The sequence below is a fragment of the Harmonia axyridis genome, chromosome 5, assembly GCF_914767665.1.
Source record: "Harmonia axyridis chromosome 5, icHarAxyr1.1, whole genome shotgun sequence".
Lineage (NCBI taxonomy): Eukaryota > Metazoa > Arthropoda > Insecta > Coleoptera > Coccinellidae > Harmonia > Harmonia axyridis.
Window position 1 is genome coordinate 28783159 of NC_059505.1, and position 22717 is coordinate 28805875.

Genomic DNA, 22717 nt, shown 5'->3' on the forward strand with positions numbered 1-22717 from the left:
TTAAATTATTACTTTCCACAGTCCAAACTCCGAGCCAAACTCTTAAAGAAAATAGCTCATTCACGATCAAAATTGACATAAAATTGAACCGCTGTCATTTCAAAACTAATAACTTCATTGTCCGCTTTTTCAAAAGCAATTCACGAAATTGCTGGATAGATGAATTGCAAGATCGCTCACGGTATTTCCAAGCCGAATTGTTATCGAATTTATCTATTGAAGCCGTAAGTCAATCATCTAGTATGAAATTATCGACATGGGATTATGTGATGACAAGAAGTGATTACAGTCATTTTGGGAGTATTAGAAGAATCTCGTGATCATTAGAGGAGTGGAATCGTTTGGTGATTGAGGAGTGATAGAAGCGAGAGGAGATCGTTATCAAATCTGATATATTAGATGATCGTATGTGATTAGGTCTCTCGAAAACTATGAGCTGTGAAAATTGATTGGACATCGTGTAGAATTGAGTTTATCTTCCTCTGATAGCTAAGGTATGAGAACTTTTTTTCTCGTAGTATCATTTTTGTCCTGATGAAAGGCAGTGACAGAAAAAAATTATAACATTGGAGGCAAAATCGTTTTTGGGAATATTAACATTTGAAGTTATGGAATATATGGATATAACGGGTGTTTTTTTTCGAGGTATATAACTTTAAAATGGCATTACTCTTCAAGATGGCGACCGATTTAACAGCTGTCAAGTGATTTATTCCCAGTTTGGTTTGGCAATTCATCACGAATAGACTCACGCCTGCACAACACTTGCAAATAGTGCAATTTTATTTCGAAAATAATGGTTCTGCGTGGAATACGTATCGCGCACTACGTCCATTTGATTTTATTCAGCTATGAAGCGCACTTCTGGTTGAATGGCTGCGTCAACGAACAAAACTGCCGCATTTGGAGTGAAGCTAATCCTCAAGTGTATGTCGAAACACCGTTACATCCAAAAAAACTGACTGTTTGGTGCGCTTTATGGGCTGGTCCGTACTTCTTCAAAAACGATGATGGCCAGAACGTTACAGTCAAAGGTGATCGGTATAGAGCCGTGATTACTAACTTTTTCATTCCTGAATTGAACAACCATGATGTCCAGGAGCTGTGGTTCCAACAAGACGGCGCAACATGTCACACAGCTCGTGCCACAATCGATTTATTGAAAGACACGTTTGGTGTCCTAATTTCACGTTTTGGATCTGTTAATTGGCCTCCAAGATCTTGTGATTTAACACCGCTAGACTACTTTCTGTGGGGCTATGTAAAGTCATTGGTCTATGCGGATAAGCCACAAGCCCTTGACCATTTGGAAGACAACATTCGCCGTGTTATTGCTGATATACGGTCACAAATGTTGGAAAAAGTCATCGAAAATTGGACGTCCAGATTGGACTACATCCGAGCCATCCGTGGCGGTCATATGCCAGAAATCATATTTAAAATGTAATGCCACAAGATTATCTTGCGGATAAATAAAATTCATGTCAATCGAATAATCCATCGTTTTTTAGTGCAATTTAAAGTTCTATAGCTCTAAAAAAACCCCCTCTATAATATGTATATGTACCTTCTAGAGCTCTTGTCGAGAAGTATCATTTTATACTCATTAACCCTTTTTTATACAATCATAAATACATACTCCATTGCTTCATAGATTGAAACTAAAAGATCAAATTTTTTACCAATATGGCCGATCCATCTGGTCTTCAGGAAAGGTGAATATTTTGGGACTTTGATAATCGACTGTGTGACTGTCGATCGAAGAAAATGAGGTCCACCTCCTTAAGAGATTTGTACAAAAATTATTTCATTTCAGTTCACTGAAAATTACAACCCTGGAAAATTCAAATTTTGAATTACCTGAGGTAACCATATCTTTGTACCAATTAATCCAAGGATTGTGAAATATCGAATTTTCAATGAGGTATAAACAGATGGATTGGCTCAATAATTCAGGAGTTTATAAATGAGGTCGTAATAAGGATATTGCTTTATGGGGAAAATATATAAAAAAATATCAACAGAAAGGTACAAAGGTCAAAATTGAAAGCTATATCTAGCTAACTGGAAGGTACGCTCCATTTATAAGTCTATAGTAAAAAGGCGCAGTAGTTCTTAAAGGTGCAAAAAGTCTTTTTTTATTAACTGACTTTGCGCCCCTACAATTTGGCGCCCCGGCAAAATGTCCGGTATGCCGCTCCTGGCGGCGGCCCTAACTGCACTGCTAAATAAATAAACAAACCTGTAGATTTATTGAAAATTTCTCCACGAAATGTTCTCCACAAATACCTATTTTCAACCACGTAGATATTGTGAAATTAGATTTTATGAAGAGGAGTGTCAATTAAATCGTTTTTTTGATAGAAAACGAAGTAATTCTTCATTTTCTCACTCCATTTGGACTACTCTTTTCACAACCATAAATTTCACAAGAAATTTGTAATTCTTCTTCTTGAAATGTTTATCAACTTATGGATGTTTGCGATCACACTTTCAATCTCATCTCTACTTCTCGCAGTGTGAATCAAGGTCTGTATAGTGTTAAGTCCATTTGCAATTAAATACATGAATTTATTCTCATTCAGAATTCAGTTAAATTTTCAAATTCGCAGAAGATATTAATGCGAATATGAAAATAATTCAAGTTTAATTATCTTTTTTGTTTTACGTATGAATGAACCAGAAGATACCTAACAATTGAAAAGGATCCTTAAAATAACCACACTGATTGATCAGAATATTTATCCGGTATATCAACACGTTTAACTCTTTTGAATTGTGCAGTGTTGCTGATACAAATAACGAATAGCGAATAACGATATTGCCTAAAGCTACCTCGTCTATTAAACTCAAGTTTTTCAACATGTAAAATTGAGGATATTATCTTTTTTTTCTGGATTATCTTCCAATTGCTATTTGGTCTGCATGACAGGTAATATTTTGGCTATTTGTTATTTGATGCTGCATGAACCTACATAAACGTTTTCGACCTTTCAAAATAACTAACCTCCAAAAATTCCGCACCAGTAGCAGCCTGCGGAGACGTAGCCTGGATCTGATAAGTACAATGCATCCTGTTCCAATAAATCTTCTACAAAAAAAAAACGAGACCAATTTCCGCGCCCTGTGGAAGGTCACCGTCTCATATCACACAAACAACGTGCTGTCGTTAATCCGCGTCGACACGTATCGCACAGTCCGTCTGTTAAGCCGCCAACACACACGTGAAAAAACCGACTGATGGAGAGGAGAGGAAGGTGGACCGAGACAAAACGATCTGAGAAGCGGACTGCGTGGATGCGGGCGCTAGAGGGGTTCTCGATGCGTTCAGGGACCCGCCCCCGCTCTATGGGGGCCCCAGAGCCGCCGTTCCCGCGACGGGCGCTCTCCATACGGCACGAGGAGGGGACCTGGTGCGTTCTTTGCTGATGACGACGTCCATTTTATCAAGGCGGGAGAAGAATGCGATATTTTGGCTAAAGGTGGGTGTTGGGTGGATAAAATTTGTTGGCGTGACCTTCTATAGATGACAAGTAATCCTTTGACAGAATGACAAAATAATTTGTTATTTACTAGTGCAAACTATTCTTTCAAATTAAAAAGTTAACACTATTCCGTGTGTCAGTATTGAAGTCGTTAAAAGCGTTGCCTTAGCATCTAAGTTTTTGAGCGTTCGTCATTTTTGGGCCTATTGCGCCCTTTGAGTTTTTTGATATTCTGCTTAACGCAGAAAAACCTGAATGTTTGTATGAACCTTGAAGTTGCTATTTATGAGGCTCTGATTGAAGATTATTAGGTATGTTATAATAGTGTGAGATAATATCTAAAAAAAATTGAAGAGGTCTAAATAATAATTCTGAAGATTATTCAAAAGGGGGTACTAACTCAAGTATGTTGTTTATAGAGAAACAAACCATAAATCTTATTATATTATATTGAAAAAGAAAAAAATATTGTCCATGTTTCCTTGACAAGATGGACTCCAAAATTTAAGAAAAGAAGTCTTTTATGTAGTACTAGAGTAGGTACTACTACTACAAGTGAAATAGGGAGAGATAAGAGATTCAATTTGAGAAATAATCATACATTCTACTGAATTGGAATAGATTAAGTGTAGTTTCAAAGCACAAATGTTGATTTCCTTCTTTAAATTGTGTACATTGGATTCAGAATAATGAATGATAATAATAAATAAAAAAATAAAATGAAATAAGAGAATGTAAAATTAAGGGTAGAATTTCATCCTTTGGTCTATGTAGAGTGTGTGATTCAACAAGCTTGTTCAAGCTGGTTACTTCTGATATATTAATTATATCTAAGTATTGTTCAAGTTTTGAAAACAATTTTTGATGTACAAATCGAATTGAATTTAATATTATACACACAGGGTGAGTCAAATATATGTACGGAGAGAAATAAGTATAGTTTGATGAAAAAACTTATGGCCCAAAATGCATATCAAGGGAGATATATCCATCCAATGTTGATAAAATTAAATAAATTTCTCCGCATAACTTCTAAACGGTAAATGCCACCAGATTGGGTGCATAAACGTAACTTGTTAGAATACATTTTCTTATTACACTTCTGCTATTGTTATAAAGGGTGTTTTTAGAGGGCGAGTCATGATTTTTTTGCGACAACTCCTTCGTTCTATTCTGGTGGAAAAATAAAATCATTCGATGGAGCGAATAAAATTACATGAAAAAAGTACCCCAATCCAATTACAAAGAATTGAACCGTTTTCGAGATATTTGAGATTTTGTAGTCACATGATTAAACTGATTCATTCAGCGCGAGATTCATCGATAACCATAGAAGTTGCTCCAAAAAATCTTTACTCCCTCTTTCAAAAAACGCTTTATAACAATATCAGAAGTGTAGAAGTGTAATGACAAAATGTATTTTAAAAACATACATTTATGCACGAAATTTCAAACTGGTGACATTCACCGTTTAGAAGTTTTATGCGGTGATTTTTTTTCTGATTTTATAAAATTTGGAAGGATTTACCTCCCTTAGTATGCATTTAAGGTCATAAGTTATTCATCAGTAACGCATTGATATATGATAACCAGACGTTTTCAATGGGCCAACAATAAATGCATTTCGATGAATTCTACCTTGAATAAGGCAAATAAAAAACAATTTTTTGTATATTGGCAATAATTAAAACTCCTCCAATGTACATTTCATTTGAATATTATATTATAAAAAAAAACATTATTTTCAAAATGATAGTTGGTGAGAGCAATATTCTTCAACCCCGAAACAAATGCTTCGTGGATCAATATTGTTAATACGTTTTTGCATTTAGTTCACTCCAATTTCTATCTTCATATTCCACTAATTTTTTCGATATTCTTCAAATTTTTCCGTTAGCAAAGGATATTGAGAATATTTAAAGGAAACATCAATGCTGACGTATTCAAATTCATACGTTCTCCAGCATATTCACCATGAAATGCAAAAGCAATCATCCAAAATATAAACCCATACTCAACAACACATTCGATAACAATCAACTTCAAAAAATACCACATTAAGACAAGCATGAGCAATTAAACCGACAATCTTCGTCGAAATTGCTGGTTCCAATAAACCAACGTGTCAATCAAGTCTCCTGGTGAAACCCTCATCGAACACGATCTCAATTAGCTGTACATGCATAAATAAATATCAAGAAACCTCGAATGTTGTCAACGGTAGCCCAAAGTTCTGAAAGACCATGATTTGAAATGGTCGGAGGCGTTGCCTCGTCACTGTAGAGCTGTAATTTCTGGATGTTTGGAGATAAAGATGGCAAAATCGTGATGACACCAGTTCCGAAGACTCTGGCACGCTTGCCTGCGGTTAGACACGTTTCTACGATTGCATAGTTTGGGTTTTTTCGTTATGCACAAGTGCAATTGTGATTGAAACTGATTGAGGAGATCGGACCTTTAACTGGCTAGCATTTTATGTCTGCAATAAACCTGTGCTAAGTGTATGGTTGGCGAATGCCAGAAAAAATTATGGTGTACGTGGTGCAGTAAAATTGACGTTTTTTGTCAATTAGAAGCCATGAATCTTTGCTCAATTGCCTGAAGATGTATCCATTTCAAGTTTCAGTAATGAAACTGCAATAGTTTGAGCTTTGCAGGGTATTTTACCACAAAGTTGAGCACAATCACCTTATGATGAAACATATATCCCATACGTTCGAGAGAAAATGGAAAACATGGTAAGTGTAACACAATGAAAATTTTCACGTCAAAATAGTGAGAGGTGACAGCTTATTTCATGTAAGACGTTTTGGAGATTGGATCTTTCTGATGCCAAAGGGCTAACAAACAATTGAGACCCAATGTTAAACAGCCAGAAGACAGTATGAAAAAGACTCGAGCAATATGGAAGTTGCCTAGTTGTTTGAATTGAAAATGAAAAGTTAGGGAAGCTTGTAAACTAGTCAAAAAGATAGATATTCTGTTTGTCCAACAGAAATATATCTAAATACTTATCTACACGAATTCATATCACTCGATAGTGATTATTTAAAAATGAATTTTGCATTGCAATCATTTTGTGTGTCGAAATGATGAAAATATTACATGAAAGATTACATTGGTGGAAACACCACAAGTTTAGGAAGTGCCGTGCCTTTTGAGAGAAGGTACAGTTGGCATTTCGGATTCGATATCTGTGTTGTCATGCCATTGATTGAATAAATATAATGACTTTATTTTCTCCGGAATGTCATTTCTTTAGGAACAACAAATATTAAACATCCACTACTAAACTCAGGAAAGAATTCAAGCGAAACATAATTTTTCCTTATCACACTCCTTATATTGAAAAACTCAGGAAAGAATTCAAGCGAAACATCATTTTTCCTTATCACACTCCTTATATTGAAGAACACACCAAATTCAGGTATAAGCTGAAATTTGTATCTATTGTTTCATTGACTTCAAATTGAGACCTAACCTAACCTAACCTAAACTTGATGGCTGTAGATGTTACACTGACTTTGATCATATAGGAAGCATCCTAACCTAACCTTAGTTACAGATAATTCTTTCTACACTCAATCAATAAAGTAAATAAGTAGGTAATGTATATTTTTATATAAAATCATGAAATTGAAATGATTCATTCTTTTCATATTCAATAAATCTTGAAGAGAATGACTCATTTGAATTTTATAAAATATTTAGGTTTTTACCTGACACCACTTTCAGAGGCAAAAACAGACATGGGATGGGTATTTTGGTATTGATTCATGAATTGAATCCGTTAACTCCTCAGCTCTTACTCATAAGTGGCATAAGGAGTTGAGTTACCTGCCAAAAAATGTTTTGGAGATGAAATAATTATAAAGAAGTTGAATTCCATTTGGGGCTTGCAATCATTGAATGAATGATTCTTATATTCATTGGTTCGTTATTGAAATAACTTTTTTGCACTATTCATGAATAGTTTGACTCGCCATGATTAGTTTGAAAATTCATAAATAGTTTGAATATTGAGGTTTTTACCTGACACCATTTTCAGAGGCAAAGAAAGACATGGGATGGGTATTTTTGTATCGATTCATGAATGAAATACGTTAAATTATCAGCTCTCATTCTTATAAGTAATTGAGTAACTTCCAAAAAAATGTTTTCGAGATGAAATGATCATACAGGAGTTGAATTTCATTTAGAGCTAGCAATCAATGAACGAATGTTCCGAAAAACATTGCCTCGTTATTGCAATAACTTTTTTTTGACCATTCATGAATAGAATAGAGTTTATTTAGTACAAATACAAAATAAACTACAGAAATATATATGAATAGTTTGACTATTCATGAATATTTTGACTATTCATGAATATTTTGACTATTCTTGAATAGTTTGAATATTCATGAATATTTCGAATATTCATGAACCATTTGAATTTTTCAAATGTTAATGATTACATAGTTTGAATACTCACGGATAGTCTGAATTTTCAAATATTGATTATTCATAAATATTCATATATGATTTAGGTATCAATCAGATTAATTCAAGAAACATTTTGGTGGGTTTTCATGAATTACTTGAATACATTTCGCTCATATTCTATTCATAATAATTGAAATCTAGGAGTTTTCGGTGTTGACGATAATGAGTCTCTTGTTGAAATCGAAAAATTTAAGATATCTGGGGTTTCCAGGGGCAGAATTTATGATCAACTTGTAGAAATATAATTCAAACTATAATATGTACGTCTTTGAAGAGTATGAGTATTCTTGAATGAAAACGTCCTAGGCCGGCCATCCACGTACAGTTGAAACTGTCAGTTTCGACTGAACAGTTAAAACTGTCAGTCGAAACTCTACGTGAGTGGGTATTTCAGTCTCAGTTCAACTCGAATTTTCCAACTGAACAGTTCAACTGAGAGAAATGAAATTGTTCATATTTTTAACTGAAAGGTTTAACTGAACTGACAGTGTGTGGGGGTTCAACTGTGGAGTTCTCAGTTGATTTCGTGTCGAGCAAGGGTGCGCATCACAATGTCGCGTAAAAATAAGTTTCTGGTATTATTTTTCCGAGGGCTTGAGGAGATATTCTTGTAGAAAATTTCAGGCACTCAAACGAGCGTCCTGTGGCTAAAAATCTCAGAGTAGTAGCTAATCTTTCATGTGGAGATATTGCAGTTCTCATGACTGTATCTTTTTTCACAATTAAAGGAGAAACCAACAATAGTAATTTTTGGTACACTGTTTCAGTCATGCGCAAATAACTGAGAAAATCTAATGGTTCTTCTCCTAATTCTCTCAATAAATTTATGTGTGAAGATAAATTTCTTTTTTGTAGCCACTGCTTGCACCACTGTTTATGCTTTCTCTTCTTTATTCTTGGTAAAATTGCAAAAATTAAACCGAGGACCGACAGATCGTCGGACCTTCTCGAATCCATCATGGAACAAACTGAAGCTTTGAACTGCACATGTGTGCACATCTCAGTTCACAGTTGAAACTGACAATTTTAACTGTTCAGTCGAAACTGACAGTTTCAACTGTACGTGGATGGCCGGCCCTAGATTTCAATATTTTTGGACTGGGAATGAGATCTTCAGTGATAATGGACAAACGCGTGAAGTTCCAGTTCTTTCCTCGAATTTGTTCATGATAATAATAGCAATAAATTCAATTCACCATTTTCATACCGACTAAACAAATTGTACCTTCTGCTGTTTTACCGAAGCTCGCGTGATCTGATACAATTTGCTCTCATGCAAGTTAAGCTACGGAAGTTTCATCCTAAGATAAACCATCTGCTCTGTATTAACGATTTAATGATTCCAGACTCGTCTAGCGGTCAGCGTTTCCTCTTTCAGTATCATCACAGCCCCTTTCACAGATATACGCATAATAAATCTCCACCTTTAAGCAATATATGATTTTCGTGTCAATTCCTCCAAGAAGGCTGATGACGAAGGTTCATGGTAAAGATTTGAGCACTACAGCGGTTGAAAATTATAGATCAAGTCCGTTTGGCCCGCGGCTTCATCTACTGGTTAAAAGTCGAATTATTGTGTTTTGTTCCTATATGAATGCCCCCTGTAATTAAAGGCTTTGTTTCTGTGATTTTTTTTATTACGTGATTTATGGAGCGGATTGCTACGATAGGGGTCGAGATGATTTGTTGGTAACGTTGGATTTGTTACAAGATAGTGATCTCAGTAGGTAGCAAAGAAAAAAGTCAGTTTTTTTGGCACGAGTTGTGATATAATTTTAAGATCAGTATCATTCCGAAAAATTTTTCATGGTGGAAAAACAACAAAAATTCTCAGAACTTCTGAAGCCTTTGCTATATAATATTTGTTTTAATTTTTGTCCACAAAAACTATTGTATTATTAATATTATTCATTCTATCAACCATAATACAAGAATGTATTCCTAAAACTCAAAATTCGAAATAATAGCAAACCAATCAAAAAATGTTCTTCATGAGAGCCTTATATTTTTCCAATAAGAAATCTCATTTTGTTGAAATGAAAAGACGATATTATGGAAGAAATCACTGGTTGTTTATTTCATTGTGAATAGAAAGATAGGACATTGATGATGAGAAACGATATCAGCCAAATGTGAGCCACGGTTACGATTGCAGCACCATATCTTTTTCATGAAATTTTCCAATCAATTGACATATTGTGGCTGTCATCGATGAAAATTCCATCTTTAAGGTCTGGAAACTACTGTGGAGCCTTGGCATAGACCTCATCTTTCACGTAGCCCCAAAGAGAAATGTTTAAAGACAATAAATCACAAAATCTCGGTGGTCATTTGTAATCACCTCTTCGAGAAATAACCCTGCTAGGAAACTTCTCTTGCCAAAATGCGATTATTTCATTGCTTGTGAAACGTTTAGGATGGAGATTGGAGAAGCTCTTCAACAATCATTCTTGTATTTTCTGAGCCTCAAATCCAAAAATTCTGCTTATATAGCCTTTCATTTTGAATCATTTTTAAGACTCAATCAGCGAAGATACGACGTTGCTGGTGATTGACCGGATTGAGTCTTATGTTAACTAAACTTTAAAAGCCTTAAGAATTTTAACAGTTTCAATGCGTCGTTAGAGCGGGCATCTTTTCATTTGAATCAATGGTGTGGTTTTAATAGTCGAATGAGTCAAATATTACAGCTTCAAAAGTAACAGCGACCCAGACACCGGCCTATTCAAAATAAAACCTCTTATTGAGAAACCTTTGAGTCTGGTAATCTAATGAAATTAATAAACTGAAAAATATATTTTTCCTACAACTGCTATGAAAAGTAGTGTATTCTGCATAGTTTACTCGATTGCAAAACTATGTATTGCGGGAAATATTATTCCCCACGGCACTTTGCCCACACCCCCCTTGGTAGACCAATGAAATTGGGTTTTTGAGTCGTTTCTATGGAAACGCAATAAATTAGCACATACTGTCAACGAAGGTCATTTTGATTCGAATCAAGTCCATTACTTGAATTATTGAAATTTGTGCAGTTGTAGGAAAAGTATAGTGTGCAACATGTGGAGAAAGTCCTTTTCTCGCTCGTGTGTTTGCGGCACTCGCCTTTCAGGCTCGTGCCACAAACTTCCACACTCGCGAGAAAAGTTGGACTTTCCCCACTTGTTGCACAATATACTATTTTTATTTTTTATTTTTTTTATATTTTGTACAAAATACAGGATTTCTATGAATTTTTAATTTTTGTTATATAACTTCTATTAAGTATGACTCAATGAAATATTTATCTATCAATTTTTTTCAAAAATTAAATGTTTTTTTGAAAATTTCATAATGGATAGAATAATATACACAAATTTTACATTTCATTGGAAGTAATTGAACAAATCTTCAGGACCAACAACCGTCTATGCTAAAGTCAGATTAACAGCTCGTAGCATTCTCAGTAGATGAAAGACCTAAGAGAATTTGCTGTGATTATTAAATTAAATGCCTGCAGATTTTTTAGAAATTTGTAATCGTTATTGGATAATTCAAAGGCGATAAACTTATGACTGAGACTAATTTGATGCTTCATTGAACCATTCTCGCTAATTTTTCAATATATTATAGAACCTCATGAATAGGTACTACATGATTTAAAATTGGATTGTTATTATCGCGTTCATAATTGATACTTGCTATTGAATATGTACAAAGATTCAAAGAATTTGAGTTTACTGAATGTTATCCAGTTTTTAAATGCAATGGATATCTCTTGATATGGTTTTAAAATAATTATATGAATCTCATCACTTGACACAAAAAAATAGTTTGATGTTTTCCCAACCGATTTTTCTGTTCATAAATCTCTTCTTCAGGTATTCATCATCAACTGTCCTAATAAACTGGTTGTCCGAAACAAGAGTACCCATATATCATCACAGGAGCTTAAGGGCTCTACCAAATCACCAACTGAATCTGTTGTTGACCAACACAGTCTTTGTTATACGCGAAATCACAAATCCTTGATCATACCCCACCTACCCTCCAAAAAAAAAATCAACCCCCTCCTCAAGCTGTAAGACCGGAAAGGCCCTATTTATTACTCCAACAAAAAACGAAGATTACCGAAAATATTCCCAAGAGCTGCTCGCCCGCTTTTGTTAAAATAACAGAAGGAGAGGCGGTGATCGTAGGGTTACAAAATAAGGATAAAAGAGTCCTAGCATGTTTAGGTAACATAAAGGGAAGATCCGAGTGATATACATCGAAGATATACGGCATGGATCCACGTTAAAACAAGGAATAAAGGAGTCCCGTGGTGGGAGTGTCCCAGAAACTCGATATCGGGCTGTCAAAGAGCGGAACTGGGAGTTTCCAGAGCTGAGCACGTGTGAGAAACAAACACCTGGATGGATCTCTTGTAGGAATCGTTAGATTACGTCTTTGGTAGCCGGAGTACACTCTCTAGGCTGTCATTTGGGCGTTCTAAGGTTGGAGCTGCGTTTTGCGATAAACCCGAATTATAGGCTGTGTATGGAGGAGGTGTTGGATACTTGTCGCTATTCTCGAGCTGAGAAGTCGAAGGATGCTGTGAATTAGTGTATAAATTAAGTCGGTGGTGCTTACCGTATCTGATATTGTTTGGAATTGAATCGTAATTGATGATGAATGATTCGGTTATCTAGACTGATAATCTGAAATCGAGAGTGATAATAAAAGATTGACTCAATAGGAAAACGAATGGTTGTCAAGGAGATTTTTGTTAAATGGTTGATTGGAATCTCATTAGTTACTTGAAATCTAACAAAATTATCACCTGGATAATCTGTAAATCTGTATCAAATAGCTGAAATACAATACTAGAAATCCTTTCTATTTCTTCCTTCAATATTAAGTATTGGAAACATTCATCTTGAAATTCCAGATGTTCTCAACAAAAGTTATTTAGGTAGTAATTATGCTTATGCTCAAAATTCAATTCTCAAATGTACATTTTGAATAAGATCAACATTTGCAACTGAGCAATGTGCAATTGTTGTTGACAATTATTTTTCATTTTACCAGATACACAAACTCATACTAAATTTTGAATCAAGAAATAGGTAACATCTTGCACACTAAGTGATGATGTTCTATCTAAGCAATGAATCATCGATAAAGAACAAAATTTAAAGATTTTCAAGATCTACTAAATAAAAAATAAGAAAAACAATATTGCAGAAAAAAATGTCCCTACTATAATTGAAAAAAAAAATTACTTATCGCTCGCAGCACACTAATGACACTGATGAAGAAAAAACAAATACAAATTAAGTAATCATTTTATTTTCAGATTATCACCTTGAAAAAGGCTCAAATTGCTCACTTAACAGTTTTCTGAATGGGAAATTCCAGCATCGTACTATACTTGTCCTCTGATATACATAAGTAAACTAAAACAAGCACATGCATGACGAGCTCACGAAAGCTACTGACTTCCCTCCAATACTTTTCTTATTGTTATTTAATATTGACTTGCAAAATATCAAATCATCAGTGGGTTTCTATTGTCTATACTGGATGTTCCTTAATTGGAGGTACAAACGAAAATGAGAGATTCCTCGGGCAATTTCAATGAAAAAAAGTCCAACCAACGTGGGCCCTCAAACTCTTTGTTTTCGAGATACAGGGTGTTTGAAATTTGACTTTTTTCAGGTTTTTTCTTATAGCACCTGCACTTCACAAGATAACTATAATTTGAGCATTGATATTCCGATTTGATTGAAAATATACAGGGTGATATTTTTTCTAGAACAGTGTCAGCTTTTGGCCTGCAGAACTTTTTTTCGGTGGACCACTGTTATAGTTTAAAAAACCGTGGAAAGAAACTTTCTTGTAATTTTGTCGTGAATGCAGTAAGTTAGCTGTCATGATTAAATTAATCACTAGTTTTGGTGCTTATTATCCCAATCTGTAGCAATGATTAATAAAGATTCGATAAACTCGTATGATCATCACAAAAAGGTAGAACTACAAAAAACAAAGTGTTTGTGAGCCGATGTTCATTAGTCATTTTTTCTGGAAATTGTCCTAGGAATCTCACATTCTCAATTTCTACCTCTAATTTGGTATACCTTATATTAAGTTTTCTCCAATATTCTGATTGATTTTGTGTGACTCTGATGATGTTACCGACTCTCAATTTTGCAGGAAGTTTCACATTATTATAACATATCCACACACAAAATCTCAATTCTGTAGGTTTTGTGGTCACGGAATTATTGGGTCATTTTTTTCGATCTTCTTCTTGACTTTCCTATTGTTCTGTGTAGGCTATCAACATGAAATTTTGCACGAAAATTGAAATTTTCATATCGATCGAATCTGGATCGAGATATTGAAGGTTAAGAGACGTTACATTTGTTGTTGTTTGAAAAAATCACTGTTTATTGGTGGGAAAAATACTGTACATGAAAATCTATGGCTTTGTGTGGTTGTTATTCAGACCCTCTTCCATCGACAATGGCCAAAAAATTAATCCAGAGAAAGAAATTTGGCTTTAATGAAGAATTGATTGCCGAAGTTGAAGCCTATTTCGAAAGCAAAGACAAACCTTTTTACAGAAAAGTTAGTTATTGTTGGAGAAGCGTTGGAGTATATCTATCACTCAAGAAGGTGGGTGAATATGTTAACAAATAAAGTGTAATTTTTAGGTAAACATGTATCTTTACTAGTTAGACCCGAGACTTATTGATTTGAGTGTTATACTAAAATCTAACTTCGTACCTTCTATTAGAGCAGAAGTGTCATTAGACTTATCTTCGCAGTTTCAACGTCATCTGTAATTTAGTTTGTGTATTTAGGAGATATATTTGGCACTTACTAATTAAGGAATTACTAATTCCTGTTTTTTCATCAAATAAGTTTTTTGAGATTTGCAATAAACATAAACATCAATCAACAAGAATATCACGAAAAAAATTCGTTATAATTTATTAAAATGCAGAAAAGCCACTGAAACGCACCAAATATAGATATCCAATTTCGTCCACGATGATTCTCATTTCAAGACCCAATAATTATATGTAATTATCTAGGAGTTCTACCCAACAAAATCCAACTTTCATCTGAGAACCTCCACGTGACATACTCCGATCTGAATTAATTACGATTAATTCCAGTTTACCGTGGAGCCACCAAGTTTTTCGTAGGAAAAAACCGTTTAATAATTCAGGCTCAATTTTGATCGATTTTCAATGAAGCAATAGACCAAATGACGCAATTACTGTCGAATTCGGGTTTCGCCAGAGAAATTTCCGAAATGACACACTTATTTATCGTGAATAACTTTATTTCGAGAAACGAAAGCGGTTTTGTTTTGGGGGTTTGTAACACTGTAACATAACCTTCATATTTGGTCGGCGATTGTTTGATGTCGAATCTGTTGGGAAAGTAGAGACGTTTGTTTGTTTGGTGGTATTTGGTTTGAATGGTGGGGGAGATTTATTGGAAATTATGGACGGACAATTGTTGAAGAGATAATCAATTATTTAAATACCAGGTGAAGGAGAAAGGAAGTATGATGTCGAAATATTTCAAGAAGGTATTGTGCACATCATCCTTGTATGATGAATTAATACCCACAGCTGCTCAATATAATTAAATCGAATTGATTTTCGTATTCCATCGACAAATCAACAAGAACTATTAACTGACTTTTCACAAGTTCCTAGGTCAGATGAATAAGACTTTAAGGATGCGTGGTTCGCGATGGCAATACACACAACTGATGGGGTTGGATAGCAAACTTCCATTTTTCTTTGATTTTTCCAATTGAATAATAATATTTCCATTTGCCATTTTTCTTATGTATTAGACGTTATTTAAATCTGTTTGTTCACCCTATATTCCAAAAAAGCCTGGATTGAAATTGAAATAATGAAGAAGATTTTTTAAATATTCCACTAATACGGTTTTTCTTCCTTTTTTCTTTGAATATTGTGGATGACTAGGGAGTCTCTTTTATGTTCTAGTTACCAATATATCTAGGTGGACAGTCATTGCATGTTGCATTATGGGTGTACCTAGCGAGGGGTAGAGGGACAGCTGCTCCTTTTTGAATTTTCTTTGATACTGATGATGCTTCGATACGAAATTTTGCACTAAGTTAGAAAAAAATATTTCACATCAACACTAAAAATTTTAACAATGTGTTGTGGCCACCGAAATAATGGTTAATATTTTTCCGATGTTCTTCTCGAATAAACTATAGTTTTAGTAATGCGATCAACGTGAAAGCTTGAAACTATTATTTCACTTCCCAATGTGAATTTTCAACTCGATTAGGGATTCACAGCTCTTGGCTTGATTTTCAAGTAGTAGTTTTTCAATCTCAAGTTGAGTCTTTATTTATCACGTACTTGAATCATATCAAGCTACTTGATTTTTAGCAGTTTTATTGTATAGTATCAATAAAAAAACGACGAAATGAGAAGGAACTCTGTAGAAAACACTATTATTTATTAAACTAATTTTATAAAAGAACCGAAAATATCAACTTTTTTTAAATTAAGCATAAATTAAATCATTATAGATCATAACAAAATGAAAAATAATAAAAAAAAAAGTTTACTAATTTTAGAAACCTCCAGGCATTGTTTGATTTCATAATTTTCCAGCCAGGATATAAGACACATGAGGCATCTTATAGATTTGTCGCCTAACCTATTGCGGGTTTTTGTTACAGTAAGAGCAGCTCTGGAAAAATTTCTTTCAACAGGAGCTGAAGATGCTGGCGTTGATAAAAAATCCTTGGCCATTTTGGGCAAGTTTGAAAGATATTCCTGAAACTACCAAAATCTACCAACAGATTTCATAGGAATGTGAGGAATGTCACAGTGGTGACTACTTCAGTCTCTCGGGGCTCGAGGAATCTCCTTATTTAGTCTAACCGAGCACGAGATGGCAGAAATATAAGCCGTGCGACGAGTGCATATCAAGCTCAAGTAATATCAAGTCGAATATCGAGTAGCTTTATATCAAGTCCAGCAATAAATATCTAAAATCAAGTCAAGTCAAGCTCAAGTATGGAATTTTTCACGAGCTCGATTGTCAAGTCAAGTAATTGGTTAAAATGTCAAGCTACTTGGCTTGATGAATCCCTAATCTCGTACGAATATGCAGAGGAAAACATAATTTCGAAAGGCCATATTTACGGGATTATGGCCATTAACGAATCTACCTCGAAAATTGGTAACTAGGTATTTTCATTCGTAATTTTTTGGATTTACAGCTGGATAGACATTCTGACCAAGAAAAGGTCGTCAATTAATCGAATGTTTTTGTTTTAGTCTATTCCTGGCTTAAAATTCTAAAATTATAGCCAATGTAAAATGATAGAGCAATCGGTTAGGGCAACAAGCCCACAAAAACTACAGTCTAGCTGATGAATTTAAAAAACTACATTTCTGTAGTTACTAGGTGAGATGTCAAAAATATTGGTGTAGTTACTAGGTGAGATGTCAAAAATATTGATGTGATCACTGATTAGATTTAATTCAATATAATTCTGATGATTCGGCTAGGCATGGATCCCTTTTCTCTTTGCTTCCTTAAGATGGCGCTATACAAAGGATAGACCAATCAACGCCATCATTTCAAAATTTTCATTAGTTCTGCCAAAAGTAATTCACTGTTGATTTAACCTCAAAATGACACTGACAGAAAGACGACGTGAGCACCGCCATAAGGAACTATGCGGAAATCAAGTGAAAAGGAACCGATACCATTAAATCCCAAAAAGGCTGGTCCCTTCAAATGTCGCCAATTTAATCTTAAGGTAATTCAAGAGTAAGTGAGCACATCAGTGTTTCAGACATTTTATTACTATGTCAAACTAAAAAAAAGAATGTCAGTTTGACAATATATCTTTTAGAACGATTCAATGCATTTTTAGTTCAGTGCCAAAACAATTATTGAACTATTCCGAAAATGTGCTAGATACTATAGCTAATTTTTGTAAACTGGCACCCAAACACGTAAATTTGAGTTGTAAATGAGCAGTAACACACATAGACAGTTGACTTCATACACCTTACTTTTCCCAATTTTTTTTTAAACGTTTCAACAGTTGGAATAGCCCCCCATCCTCATCAGAAGGGGCCATTTCGCCCACGGTCACTTTTTATCAAATCCCTCAAGTTGGCCGTGAAACCAGAGAGATGGTACCGAAGATCGAAGCGTTATCTCTGTGTGTGCGGAGGCCCCCGCATATAGAAATTTACTGGCCATAATTACAGGGTTGCGATATTTAATTACAGACGAGTTCGTCTGCCCCAGCCCGTTTGTATTTCGTGCGAAGGGTTATTCCTATTCGAATTGCCGATGAAAAACGGACAAGGGTCGTGTGAACCGGGCCTAGTCCTCAAAGAGATTTTAATTAACTGGCAGATAGGAAAAAGAGGTCTCTTGATGTTCGAGGGTAAATTTGTTCGGTCGTCGAAGTGCGAAGAAGAGTTAAGATTGGGTGATTTCATCTTAAAAATGTGACTTATTCAGAAAATTCCACACATGTGATTTTTAACCAATCAGAACGTGTTTTTCTGACAGATCACCATCGCAACGGATGATTTTTAGTGGAAATTTTTTCCTCGTGGGAGCCGAACAGCGAATTATAATGGAAATTTTGTTGGCGTTTATAATGACAGAATTTTTTTTTGACAATCTAATTTTTATTTGTTCACATGATAATTTTGATTCATTTCGACTACAAGCTTAGATGTTTTCTAAATTCTTCGGACCATTATGATTAATGTTTATATTAAAAACGCAATTATTATTTACTATGGCAGGTTGATTGGAAGCTGCTTGTTCTTGATTTAGAGTACTTGATGGAGACGAAAATTGATATTGTTGGAAATAAACACATTTGGTGTTGAATTTTCTTACAGAATACCACACGAGGTCAAATTAAATCCGGAAATTTTTTCTTGCTCATGAATATTTTTAGAAAATTATCCCTCGTCTTCATCTTCCCTTCCGGAAATAATTTGACCTCTAGTGGTATTACTAGTTAAAACATACCATGGGTAACCATGTTTTTTGTTCGCCCCAAAGCATTAATATGAAATCATGTTTGTTATTCATGCTCCATACATTCTATAAAATGACAGTAACGCCTGGTTTTTTAAAATCCGATCAAAGCTTAAATTGACTATAATCAGACCTGAAATCAATGTTTAACTAGCAATTGAGTTGCTGAAAGCATGAGTAATGTCAACATCGCATCAGTTGACAGAGCTTAAAAATTAAACAATTAAACGTATGCTGAATACCTATTTTGAAACGCTATGGTTACATTATAGGTAGATACCTCTGTTATCGGTAGTTTTAGGTTTGAATACAATAATTACATACATAGATATACATCGGCGTGCAACTCTGCTTCCGTCGTTTTATTCCGAAATTCGAGGCTTTATTGTAAAAAACTGATTATACATTTATGATTCAAAGTATTGTCCATCGCTAGTCACTACTTTCTCCCATCTTTCAGGACGCGTACAAATCTCTCGTTGACAAAACTGGTCATCTTTTGAAGCGATACACGAATCGATCCAATTCTATACTTCTTCATAAGATCGGAAGTACTGGTCAGCCAGGCCGTGTGCCATTAATCGAAACAAGTGATACTCCAAGAGTGCAACGTCTGAAGAATGCGCTAGTTGGGGTAGGACACATTTCAATGTATGTCCTGACCACTTTCGCAATATGGGGTCGAGCATTGTCATGCTGTAAAATCACTTTATCATGTATCTTGTCGAATTGCGGCCGTTTATCTTTCAATGCTCGTCTTAAATGCATTAATTGCGTTCGATAACGATCGCCTGTGATTTTTTCAGTCGGTTTCAACAACTTATAATACACTAAGCCGAGCTTGTCTCACCATCTACTGAGCATGACCTTTGAACCGTGAATATTCGGTTTGGCCGTCGACGTGGAACCATGGCCGGGATATCCCCAATATTTCCTGCGCTTGGAATTATCGTAATGAACCCATTTTTCGTCTCCAGCCACAATGCGATGCAGAAATCCCTTTTGTCTTTGCCTTGCAAGCAACAGTTCACAAGCAAACGACGTTCAACATCTCTCGGCTTCAACTCGTACTGCACCCAATTTCCTTGTTTTTGAATTCCCATAACTTTCAGGCGTTTTGAAATAGCTTGTTGCGTCACTCCCAATGATCCTGCTGATTCTTGATGCGTTTGAAACGAGTCTGATCAAGTAATGATTCCAATTCTGCATCTTTGAAAACCTTCTCTCTTCCACCGCCATGCTGGTCTTCGACGTCAAAATCGCTGTTCTTGAAGCGTTGAAACTATTCTCGGCACGTTCTTTCAGTAATAGACATCTCACCATAGGTATTTTAGACCATTCGATGAGCCTTAGCCGCAGATTTCTTCTTATAAAAGCAGAATATTAAAATCTTCCGCAAATGAGTTTCAATGAACTATACTTTCTATTTGATATCATCGCTGTTTTTCGAGTTAATGAGAAAACAAAATTGCAGATGGCTCTAACTCTGAATGCATTCGCCGGATTTGCTAATTCAATCAACATAACTTAAAACGTAGATGCACCCTGAAAATTTCAAGTGTCTCTCATATCGAAACTAAACAGAACTATAAAATACCAACGTTGCATCGAAAGGATAGGTGCACAAAAAGAGCGTTTCGTTTTTGACATAGCATATATGTACATTGAATTTACGACCAAATCGACTACCAACCTATTCACAAAAGGCAGACTAGCTGCTATAACTTACTTGCAATCCAGAAAAAACTGCCTGATGCACGAAGAAATGCATCCACACACGTCCATTCTGGGAAAACGGAGTCTGCGAAGATGGGTCGGAGAGGCTCTTAGCAGATAACAGCCTCTTAGGCGACGTTATAATTATACACTTATCTGATCCATGTTGCATCAGGAGGCCATAATGAAGAAGGTGCTTATTAAAAGCAGTTTTTTCGAAGCATGCGCTATGCCCATTTGTAATAATTATTTATAACTTAGTGGCAACCAGCCGTCTCAGTCTTACGGTAATGTCTTAGATAATTGAGCCTGAAAAAACATGTTTCAGGGAACATAGCTTTCTGAATTTCGTGACACGGTAATGTACCTCTTTTGCGCTTATCAACGATCGATTTTTATGATTGATGCGTCCATTTTGTTGTGGTGACATTCGACCGTTTTTCCTTTGACAAATGCATCTAATTATTCTCTGGTGGACGTTGATTGTTAGGTTATGTGGCGGTTGCTAGGTCGTTTTTTCCGTATTTTTGGGTGTTTTGGTCACCATTTAGGGCACGATTAATGAGGTATTTTTCCGTGTTATTTATATCACCTGAAATGAGTTTGGGGTAAATGATATGAATGTAAATTTCTTGCTGTGCCATACGAATATCTGAATTTAACCTGTTCCATAAGATTCTTCATTTGCATTTAGTTATTTTCGAATGCTATTATTAGAATAGAATTAATTCGAGCCACAAAAGGTGCTTTTCTTCAAAGGAAATATGCGTTTTTTTGCAAACAGCTCTCAAAGAAATCTATCCAAAAAATTTTGAGCGTTATTTCAAGTTTTCATAAATTGAAGGGTCTTTGGAAAAGCTTAATGACATCGAAATGAATATATGTATTTAAATGAGATTTGAAAGGTGAATACTAAGTTCCAACTTTTTGATAACCATCAGGACTCTACTGGGTGTTCAAATTGTCATTCATTGATGCCACATTCAAAGTTGATATCGGGCTTACTCCAAATAACACACCCTTTTCGAACACCTATTTTTCGAAGATAATAAAATTTGCTACTTAAAAAATAAATAAAATAAAGGGTGAACCATTTGGAATGAGCCTAATATAAACGTTTGAACACCTAGTAAAGTTCTCAATGACTATCAAAAAGGTAGTAGATACTTACCTTCGCGCTTCTTAGAAATTCACCGCTTGGCTTGATTTTCAAGCTACTTGGCATAAGCTTGACACAATTTCGAGCTCAAGTTCATTTATCAAGTACTTGAATCATATCAAGCTACTTGATTTTTATCAGTTTTATTGTGTAGTGTCACATCAATAAAAAAATGATTGGAAATTGGAAGAAAACTTGCAAAAAACACTTTTCTTTATTTAACTTATTGTATAAAGAACCAAAAATATCACCTTTTTTTAAATAAAAAGCATAACAAAATAAAAAATAACCAAAAAATGAAATTTGTCAATATTGAGAAACCTCCAGGATTTTTTTGATTTCATAATTTTCCATCCAGGATCCCAGACGCATGAGGCATCTTATAGATTTGTCGCCTAACTTATTGCGGGTTTTTGTTACAGTAATAGCAGCTCTGGAATATTGTCTTTCAACAGGAGCTGAAGATGCTGGCGTTGATAAAAAATCCTAGGCCATTTTGGCCAAGTTTGGTAAGTTATTTCTGAAACTACCAAAATCTACCGATAGATTTCAAAGAAATGTGAGAAAATTACTAATAAAGTCACAATGGCGAATGCTTCAGTCTCTCGACGCTCGAGGAATCCCCTTATTTAGACTGAGCGCACACGAGTTTGCAGAAAAATATGGCGTGCGACGCGTGCATATCAAGCTCAAGTAAAATCAAGTAGCTTGATATCAAGTCAAGCAATAAATATCTAAAATTATGTCAAGTCAAACTCGAGTATATAATTTTTCTCGAGCTCAATTTTCAAGTCAAGTAGTTGGTTGAAATGTCAAG

The 22717-nt window shown here is 35.0% G+C and overlaps 1 protein-coding gene across 1 annotated transcript in view; it reads right to left on the minus strand.

The window, feature by feature from the left end:
- Positions 1-3263, minus strand: part of LOC123680386 (transcription factor Sp9-like) — a 54365-nt gene extending 51102 nt beyond the window's left edge. Inside the window, exon 1 of the mRNA XM_045618266.1 lies at positions 3008-3263. Coding sequence (XP_045474222.1) covers positions 3008-3073 — 66 coding nt within the window. The 5' untranslated portion in view covers positions 3074-3263. The remainder of the gene's footprint in view (positions 1-3007) is intronic.
- Between the last annotated feature and the right edge of the window lie 19454 nt (positions 3264-22717).